Genomic DNA, 10,234 nt, shown 5'->3' with positions numbered 1-10,234 from the left:
CAAAAGAGGTTCTGGCAGTCCATTTCTACAATAACATCCTCTTTCCTCCACTCTTTGCAAAGGCGCAGACCCTCCGCAACAGCCAAGCCCTCCCCTTCTTCAGTCGTAAACGCTCCTTCCACAAAGCCGAACCGGCATCCAAAAACCACACCGTCCGCATCCGTAAGCACAGCTGCCAAACCCACACCCACACCTCTAGCAAAAGCGGCATCACAACTCACCTTCCACTGGTTTTCCTCACACCTCAAAGAGGGGGTATGAGAGACCCGAGCCTGTGGAGTACTCACGATTTTGCTCCACAGTGAACGCTGCGCGATCGAGAAGCAATCTTGATGGCTAAGAGTTTTATCTTGGAAAGTTCTCAAGTTTCTAGCATACCACACAGTCCAGCAGAGGACGGCAAAGAGATTTTGGGTTTCTTTAGGATGATTCTCACGGAAGAAGTCGAACCAATCTTTGATGGAGCACAACGCCGAAGCAGGTAGAGGCTGAAGGCGAAGAGGCGAAGAGGCGAAGCAGCCCAGAAAAACTGAGCCCACGGGCAATCTCGAAGAGCATGTTCCAAAGAGAAGTAGTCGTCGAAGCAGGTAGAGGCTGAATACCACATCTTTGGCAGATCGGATCAATACTAATGGATCGTTGGCGAAGAGAAGTAGTCGTCGGGATGGCCCCACTCAAGCATATCCACATAAATAATTTGACTTTCGGGATAACATCCATCTTCCAAACCCATTTCCACAAGGCATCATTCGAGCAAGACGACGCCAGGTCAGAGCGTTGTTTAAGCATGCACGCAAGATGATAGCCAGATTTCACCGTGTAGCAGCCAAACTTTGCCGCCGGCCAGAAAATCCGATCAGGGACATGCTGATTGCGGAGCAAGTGATCCCCAAACTTCCATCGATCCCCATCCGGGAAGATCAAAGCAATCTTCTCCCTATCCCAGCTCTCATTATCCTCGGAAAACAGATCCACCACACACCTCTCCCTCCAAGCTTCACTAACACAGCCCTTCGTAAAAGACCCGTCTCCATCCGGCAGCCACGCGTCCTCACCAATCCGGACTCTTCTACCATCCCCAATTCGCCATGCAATTCCTTCCGCCAACAAGTTCCGTCCTACAACCAAGCTTCTCCACGCAAAAGAGGGATTATGGGCATTGGGTGCAAGGAGAAAATCAGACCTCGGGTAATACCTGGCTTTAAGGGAACGTGCCAAGAGAGAGCCATCAGCATGCTGCAAATGCCATGCCTGTTTAGCGAGCATGGCCTGATTAAATAGGCTAATGTCCCGAAATCCGAGGCCACCTTGAGATTTCGGTATGCAGAGCCGTTTCCAGCTACGCCAATGGATTCGGCGTTCATCATTCTTTTGGCCCCAAAAGAAGCTAGCAGCCAAACTGTTAAGTTGCTGACAGAGTTGATCCGGAAGGCAAAAACAACTTATGAGGTACGAAGGAATAGACTGCAATACAGATTTGATGAGAACAACCTTGCCTGCTCCGGAAAGATATCTCCTCTTCCAATCCTTAGCTTTTTTGCGGGTCCTATCCATCAACATCTGGAATATTTCAGTTCTGGAGCGCCCCACCGTGCTAGGAATCCCAAGATATTTCCCATTGGAAGTACCTCTATTAACGCCAAGTTGGTTAGCAAGGCTTGTCCGAAGCTCCTCAACAACTCCTCCACTAAAAGTGATTGAGGACTTGTCTAAACTCACCATTTGACCAGAAACACCTTCATAACCAGAAAGAATCTCCTTAACCTTCTCAATCTCTTTGTGACAAGCCCTCCCAAAGATGATGCAATCATCAGCAAACAACAGGTGGCTAACTCTCGGGCTCGAGCGGCAAAGATGAGCCCCATTCAACAAGTTCTGGGTTTCTGCTCTTCAAAGGAGACCTGGAAGTGCTTCAGCAACAAACAAGAAGAGATAAGGAGAAAGGCGGTCTCCTTGCCGTAAGCCCCGGCTAGGAGCAAAAGAATTGCCAGGAAAGCCATTCACCAACACTTGAAATGAGACCGTCGTAACACACCGCATAATCAAAGCAACAACAGATTCATGGAACCCCAAACGACTCATCATAGCTTCTAAGAAACCCCACTTGACGCGATCATACGCCTTAGCCATATCAAGTTTAAAAGCAAAAACACCTTTCTTACTAGCCTTGTTAATTTTCATCATGTGGAAAATTTCAAAAGCTAAGAGGGCATTATCGGTGATATGACGACCTGGAACAAAGGCAGACTGGTGTTCGTTTATAATATCAGGTAGAACCATTTTGAGTCTATTAGTAATGACCTTAGAAATTATTTTGTACACCACATTACACAAACTAATAGAGCGGTAGTCAGCTGGACAAACACAGTTTTTTTTCTTTGGGATGAGGCAGATATAAGTGGAATTTAGTGGACCCGGACTCGCCCCCCCCATTCAGGATACTAAGTAAAACAGGTAACAGATCAATACTCAAAAAATTCCAACAAGAGGAGTAAAAAATAACCGGCATACCGTCCGGTCCAGGCGCTTTCAGAGGGTGCATCTGTTTGAGCGCATAGACAATCTCAGCGGCAGTGTAGGGGGAGGTGAGCACCCTGTTCATTTTCGAAGTGACTACAGGTTCAACAGCTTGAAGAATCGACGCAGGATCAAGGGTATGGCCAGCCGAAAAAATTTCCTGAAAGTACTCCTGAAACACCCTCTCAATCTCCTTATTGTTCTTAGTAACTCGCCCAACGGGACATTGGATATGTTTAATGTGATTGTGTTTTTTCCTTCCCGCTGCAACTTTATGGAAGAACCCGGTGTTGCGGTCCCCCTCCGCAAGCCATTCCGCACGGGACCGCTGCTTCCACATAATCTCCTCCTTGTTAAGCAAGTCGTCAAGCTCCGACTCAACCTGCATCTGTTCGTCTTTAGTATTTGCATCACAATAGGGTCTCTGCAACTCTGCTAGCCTTTGACGGAGCAAGGATGTAGTATTCCTAATATGCCCAAATTCATGCCTCTCCCAAAGCTTCAATTCTCTTCCCATATCAGCTAGCTTTTGTTTGGTGTCATTAGCGGTAGAGAAGCCTCCACCCATGTTCCATAAATCTTCACACACAAGTTTACAACGATCATCTTTTAACCACATCGCCTCGAACTGAAACGGGCGACTCCGATAAGGATCTTCAACCTCCAGCGTCTCATCACAGAGAAAAAGAGGGCAATGGTCACTGGATTTCCTTGGAAGATGAGACACCTTATACCCCATATGCTCGTCAATCCACAAGCTGCTTCCAAAAAATCTATCATTCCTTTCCATGATATGAGCATCACCCTACTGGTTATTTGACCAAGTATACGGATCACCCTCGTAGCCCAAGTCAATAAGCCCACAGTGATCAATGACATCTCGGAAAGCTTGGAGACTAGAGTCCACCTTCGCCTGCCCACCCCGCTTCTCAAAATGATAAAGAGTTTCGTTAAAGTCCCCACCGCAAATCCATCTCGTGTTACACAACGGGAGTAGAAGCATCATAAGATCCCAGGTAAGCTTGTGATCCTCCGTACGGCTCCACCCATAAATCCCACAAAAATCCCACTGCTCAAGAAAGTTAGAGCCAGACACTTGAGCCAAAATATGGTTGGTAGAATGAGATTTGATATCCAGGATAATATCATCTGTCCAAAGGAGACAAAGCCCCCCACTCCGCCCGCCTCCATCACGCGAGCAATCAACAACAAAGAAATTTTCAAAAGCAGCCTTGGATAGGATCAGCTGCCACTCATCACAGACAAGCTTTGTTTCCATTAAGAAAACAATGCTGGGTTTCTTTTGTTTGGTTAACCAAACCAGCTGACGAACTGTCGATGGGTTCCCAAGCCCTCGACAGTTCCAAACTAGCGAATTCATTGTGCCCGGTGGGATTGCTCCAAAGCAATCTCCGCCGATAGTGCAGCTGAGGTGGTAGAGTCAGTAAGAAGGGTTCCCTTGAGTCGTTTCTGAACAAGATCAACATCTTCCATATTGACAAAAGAAACGTCATTTTCCTCCTCGCGCAAATGACGTTTTCTGGAAATATCCATAGGAAAAGGGCTCGCAGGTTTGGGAGGGTCAGTTTCAGTAGTAGTAGTGGTTGTGGTTGGGTTCCTCTGATGTCTGGACCATTTTTTGGGAGTAGAGGCTGTTGGTAAAGCTGGGCCCGGTATATTGGAGTGGAGGGTACTCGTGGAGTGAGGGATGTTAAGTCGGGCTATAAGATCTTTGGTTGGTGTGTAACGGTCTGTGGCTTCAGGTAAACTAAGGACTATTGTTGTGAGATGAGTTTTTTCGGGGTTGATAGCATCTGCATCAGGCTGTCGAAAAGTCTGGTAGGAATCTGAAGATGTGTGAGTGCATGAGATTTTATGGGGATTGGTAGCAGCTTTAGTGAGGTTTGTCAGAGGGGTTTTTTTGTGAGGGGAGGTGGTGGTAAGGGGGGGAGAGTTCTCAGGGAACGGATTGTAGGAAAGGGGTGGTGGGCGTGGCTTTGAGAAAGGGCCAACGGGGCCAGGTTTTCGACGGGCATTAGGGAGTTGAGTGGCAGCAGCAGCGTCTTTTGGTGTTGGGTGTCTAGTTCGTTTGAGGGGTGAAGCCTTAAGAGCAGGTCCGTACTTAAGGTCATCATACTGAGTTCCATCTTCATCATCGTCAACACTCCTTTCACAAGATCTGGTCTGGTGCCCAATAGTGCCACATTTGTAGTAGTAGATAGGAAGGTTCTCATATTTTAGTGGAATCCAGAGCTTCTGTCCCTCGAACATAATAGTCACACCTCTCAGAAGGGGTTGAGAAACATCGAAACTAATTTTGAAGCGAGCAAAGCACCCTTGATAGTTAGCTTCAAGATCCAGTTCGTCAATCACTTCAATTTTCTGGCCTATATTCCGAAGAATGTCTTCCGTCATGCATCTCATGGGCAAGTCATACGCCCTTACCCAGAAAGAACAGTGGGTTAGTTTTATACTTGGGGGTTGAACCGCCCCATCAAGCGCCGCAATAGCGAGGAGGTTGCCATCAAAATGCCACGGCTGCCTCTTTATGACCCATTCTTTATCATCCTCGTTCTCAAAATTGAAGAGGAACAAGTTTTTCTTCCACTCTCGCCCCGTCACAGAGCAGCGAGATTTCCAGGACTTTGTCATAACCTCAATAAGATGATAGCCATTAGGAGGTTTTTGGCTCACCAGACGTCCAACCATGCAAGTGTTGGCTTGAGCAGAAGTAGGGTTATTGGGAGGACAAGGGCCAATGTCCACAACTTCGGATTCCCGTTCAGTATGACTCTCCGGATTCGAGCTATACCCATAATCCCGCGAAGAACCTCCTCACTCCATAACCTGAAATCAAAACAGAAAAGAAAAGAGAGCAAAAACACCAAACCAGAACAGCCGCCACCAAGAAAACCTATACACAAAAACAAGAAACACCCGCACAAGCAAAGGCTCGAAGGGGCAGAGAAAATGAGACAGAAGACGAGGGCACAGAAAGATAGGAGGACGACAAAAGGAAGTCAGAGGGGAGACACCAGTGAACAAAGATCAAGGTAGAGACATCACGCCGCCAAACGAGTAGGACAAAACCTAAAACAAAACTCTAGAGAGGACAAAACCCTAAGGAGGTAGGGAACCATGTTTACGATTGTGTGTTTTTGTAAAAGCGGAGCTAGATACTAGCAAATTAATGCAAACTCTTAATTATATTCTATATGCTCTAAAAACGATCAAATACACTACTAGAAAAACGCTCATAGATAACGGATTTTATCCGTTATCTATGAGCAAAAAAACTGTTGTGTATAGTGGTGTTATCTATGATACGTATCATAGACAACGGTTTAAAAACCGTTATGTATGTGAGAATAGATAACGGTACGAGACGCTCATACATAACGGTATGAAAACCGTTATCTATAATGATTATACATAACGGTTTATACCGTTATGTATGAAGATTTTTCCGTTATGTTTTGTATTTTTTTGTTTTTTTTTCCTATCATAGTTAACAGTTTTTTTTCTATACATAACGGTATGAAACCGTTATCTATAATGCTTATACATAACGATTTATTACCGTTATGTATGAGGATTTTTCCGTTATGTTTTGTATTTTTTTTATTTTTTTTCTATCATAGTTAACAGTTTTTTTTTACTTTTTATAACGGTTTTTACCGTTATCTTTGATAGAAATACATAACGATTTTTTTGTACTTTTTATACTGTTATGTATTTCAACTACAACTAGCATATTTAATATTTTTTCTCGATTTTTATGTTATTTATCTCAAGAAATAAATAAATAACTTTAAAACAACAAAATAATAAAATCACCAATAACAATATTATATATCATCCAAAATATTCATACATTACCATCCAAATGAACCAAGTATCAAGTACATATGATCATTGCATATTTCGATTTAAAATTGAAAGTACCAACTATCTTATAGCTAAAACAAAAATCTATCATATTATGTGTTCTAGCACCAAGTCCTCATGAACTAGTTGACCTGCTATGATGAATTTGCAGCAACTAACTTAGGAGAGAACCCGACACACAAGCTCAACCTGCCAATAGAAAAATAATCCAAATAAAATATGTGAAATAAAAGAAAAGCAAACATCAAAGTACTAAGGATTAAGTAATAACATATATCAAAAAATTACTAAGTTAATTAGTGAGGAATAGTATCAACACAGTATAACATGGTTCTGTACAATACTCACACACAAATAAATAAATGTATATATATGCATCTCTTTACTATAACCGAACAGATACAGTAAAATTCACTTCTTATTCAAGTAGCTAATACCACAAGTAGAAAGAAATGTCATCTGCTTGCAACTATTGATGTATTTAAAAGATTAGGATTGGAAAAAGTTTCCAATTGAGAAAAGGTAGCACATAGCAAATTAACTTTGGCTCGTGGCAGTAGTTTGTGAGAAAAACATGGCACATAGCATCAGAATTTTTCAGTAGCATTATATATAAACCAGAAAACTGGACGAGAAAAAGATAACAAACAATCTGAAGCAATGAGTAACTATACGGTGCAACTGTTCAAATGCACTTTAGCAATGCTAGGACCAAAACTGGATTAAACTAAATGCAGAACTTAAGAAAGAGCATTGAGAGGCCCAAGCAAAGCAAGATACTAAGAATTTCATCTGCTTTAAAGTTTATAAAAAGAAATGATCATACAAAAAGGATAAAAAGAAAAGCAACCTGGAAATTTTTGGAGAAAATCTTAATCTTTGATGTGCTTTCTCTAACAGCATATTCTCCTTCGGTTGACCAAACAAATTCCAATGCCGAGCCAAATGATCTGTTTCTCCATGCCAAAGCTGTGTATATTATGTATTCACCATCTCCACATACAACAACAAACCTACCATTGGGATTATGCTTTAAGCTCTGCCAAATAAGAATCAAGGAGAGAGAGGACAAGTTAACAACAATATGGCAACCTAGAAAGCAAACAACTGAGCTAGCTTATTTGAGCTTCATGCAACAAGAATGTACCACAAAGATGCAAAGAAATAAAAAAAAATCTGAGTTTCTTATACACTATGACTAAATATCCCTACAAAATACGCAAAATCTTTTCAATTGCAGAAAATTATATTCAATGTCCAAATGCACATGAGGCATTAATTAAAAAAATTAAGGCAAAAAAGATAGGAAAAGAGGAGGCAAAAAAGATAATCATTCATGTTCTTATACACAATCCAACTTAAGATACTTAAATCAACATGTTCATACAAATACCTGTTGATAAAGATCGCAATTTCCCAGTTCCTTAACTGCCAAAGGTAATCTCTCTCCATCAGCAACCTGAGATGACTTAATCACATAACTGCATTTGGCTTTAATTGTGTTGTTAATTTAAAGAAAATTCATACCTCATAATCTGCCCCAACACTCTTGATGTTGACAGTCTGAATTTCATTATGCTTGGCCCAAATTATTTTCCCTCCATTGTCCATACTAGCAACAGGTACCTCACGGCCAAGCTTTACCATGATCGTGCCTTCATCATAACCGATTACGACCCTGAGCATTGAGTGATTCAGATGTACTATCCAAATAAAAGAGGCACACATACAAACAGTTTACCTCTCAGCAAATTCTCTATGGTTCAAAAACTTTCTTCAGCATCGAGGTTCAAAAATAATGTATTCAGTTACTCAATTATGTTTCACAGAAATAACTATTAAATTTAAATTCAAGATCATGAAACAATATGGAAGCTAGGACTTTCAGAAATATTTAACGTCCAAACCACTAAATTCAATCAATAGCAATGGGACTTACCTTCTTGAACCTTTAATGTAGCCAACTGCCCAAACTCTTTCAAGGCCATAATTCAATGTGTTTTCAAGTCTGCGAAATGATACGAAGGTGAGGCATCTTATGCACGGAATGTGGAAAGAGAAAAATGGGAAAAGTCACCTGCAGGTTAGTTAATTTAACTGAATGCTTTTTTAGGCACTCTAATCTCAATATGGTACGACACATGTGCAATTTCAAGCAATTTCACAAACACTTCATGTGCATTTCCCCCAACTGCAGAGCTTAGGCAATAAATCATAGTTCAAAAACATAATTAAACCCCACAATTAACTAACATAACACAAATATGCCTACAACCTCTGATACAAGCAGCCTTCGAATCCAATATCAATCGGACATCAACTCTAGACAGGTATTCTATAATGTATTAAAACCTATGCTTCTTCAAATGTGGCTTTCGATAGGAACGTCGAGAACACTAACCGTAGAAGGGCTTTGTAATTTGGGAAATCTGGTGGCAGAGCCGCACGATGACCAAAATCGATGCATAGGGTTTCGGTAGAAGGCACAATGGCGACTGAAAGCGGCGAACAAGATGTCGACGGCGTATCCCGGCGCAGCAGTGGCTAAAAGTGGCGATTAAGAGGGAGACGAGGGAAGTGCGACGAGCTTGGTGGCTAACGTTGCTGCGGCCGGGGAGGACAGAGGGGGGCGTGCTTCTATGGCCGGAACTTGCCTCGGCAGCGGCGGCGACTATCTCTCAAAGTGGGAGAGATTGCGAAGAGAGAGAGAGATTTGGGAAGAAGATGAGACGCAGCGAGGGTGGGCGGCAGCGGCGCGACGCAGCGCGATAAGGTTGGGCGGCGACGGGCTGGCTCGGGGCAGCGGCGCCGGCGGCGGAGTCGAGAGGGGAGAGAGAGAGTCGAGAGAGACAGGGAGGAGAGGACGAACAAAACTAGGGCTTCCAGTTTGGGGGGGGGGGTTAATTTCTAAATTTCCTAATTTTTTTTCTTTTTTTCTTTTTTTCACTTTTAATATTCAATTTTTGGTATTTAGATTTCTAATTTAGATTTTTAATTTACATTTTATGTAAGTGTTGATAAAATAAAAAAAATGTTATGAATTTTTTATTTTTCAAAGTCTATATCTAGGAATAAATTCAAATTTTAGGATAAATAATTTATTTGTTATTTTTTAATATAATATAAGAATGTAGAAAATTATTTTAAAAAAATTAATAAAAAAAATTATACATAACAGTTTTTAGAGACGCTCATACATAACGGTTCAAAAACCGTTGTAAATGACTCTTATACATAACGGTTCAAAAACCGTTGTAAATTACTGTTATAAAAGATGGTCATAGATAACGGTGGCACAACGGTTATGTAATACCGTTATGTATGCAACTTATAGATAACGCAAAAACATAACGCATTTGTTCAAACCGTTATCTATGCATTTAGACAACAGTACATAGATAACGGATTTTCGCAAAACCGTTATCTATTCCTAAAAGTGCGCTCATACATAACGGTTTTTGAAAAAAACCGTTATCTATTCACTGTTATGTATGTAAACTTTTGTAGTAGTGAATCTAGCCGGCTCTATTAGAACATACAAATTGTTAATTCGTGAGTTGGCTTGGTTGATAATTCAAGAGAGCTAGAGTTGAAATTTTCTATAAGATAAAATTTTAATGATTCGTAATCGAATAATTCGACAACTGAAAAAAAAAATTCAAACTCTATAGAACAGACCTAAAAATAATATGTTCGCTCGAATATATAATTTTTTTTACATTATTTTAATTTTTCAACTTCATGACTTTGCTTTTGAAAACTAGCATAATTTTTTTTTTCTTCAAAGGTTTGTGGAATGTATTTTGTTTCAATTTTCGAAATTTATACT

General features: G+C 41.2%; 1 protein-coding gene across 1 annotated transcript; it reads right to left on the bottom strand.

Moving 5' to 3' along the window:
* Window positions 1-7,090: 7,090 nt before the first annotated feature.
* Window positions 7,091-8,944, bottom strand: LOC131011178 (coatomer subunit beta'-2-like). Its single transcript, XM_057938978.1, has 5 exons — window positions 8,807-8,944; window positions 8,345-8,413; window positions 7,933-8,083; window positions 7,799-7,864; window positions 7,091-7,444 (listed from the first exon to the last, which is right to left on the bottom strand). The coding sequence occupies exons 3-5, from the start codon at window positions 8,050-8,052 to the stop codon at window positions 7,226-7,228; spliced, it is 405 nt and encodes a 134-aa protein (XP_057794961.1). The 5' UTR covers window positions 8,053-8,083; window positions 8,345-8,413; window positions 8,807-8,944; the 3' UTR covers window positions 7,091-7,225.
* Window positions 8,945-10,234: the final 1,290 nt, after the last annotated feature.

This window comes from Salvia miltiorrhiza, chromosome 2, assembly GCF_028751815.1.
Source record: "Salvia miltiorrhiza cultivar Shanhuang (shh) chromosome 2, IMPLAD_Smil_shh, whole genome shotgun sequence".
Lineage (NCBI taxonomy): Eukaryota > Viridiplantae > Streptophyta > Magnoliopsida > Lamiales > Lamiaceae > Salvia > Salvia miltiorrhiza.
Note: the sequence above shows the minus strand (reverse complement) of the source record. Positions and strands in the feature narration are given on the sequence as shown.

Bases quoted from the DNA above. Each gene is read 5' to 3' on its own strand.
- LOC131011178 (XM_057938978.1), bottom strand. From the start codon at position 8,052: ATGGTAAAGCTTGGCCGTGAGGTACCTGTTGCTAGTATGGACAATGGA. The intron at 7,865-7,932 runs GTATGAATTTTC...AAGTCATCTCAG, and splicing joins GTGTTGGGGCAGATTATGAG to GTTGCTGATGGAGAGAGATT. The intron at 7,445-7,798 runs GTATTTGTATGA...CTTATTTGGCAG, and splicing joins ATTGCGATCTTTATCAACAG to AGCTTAAAGCATAATCCCAA.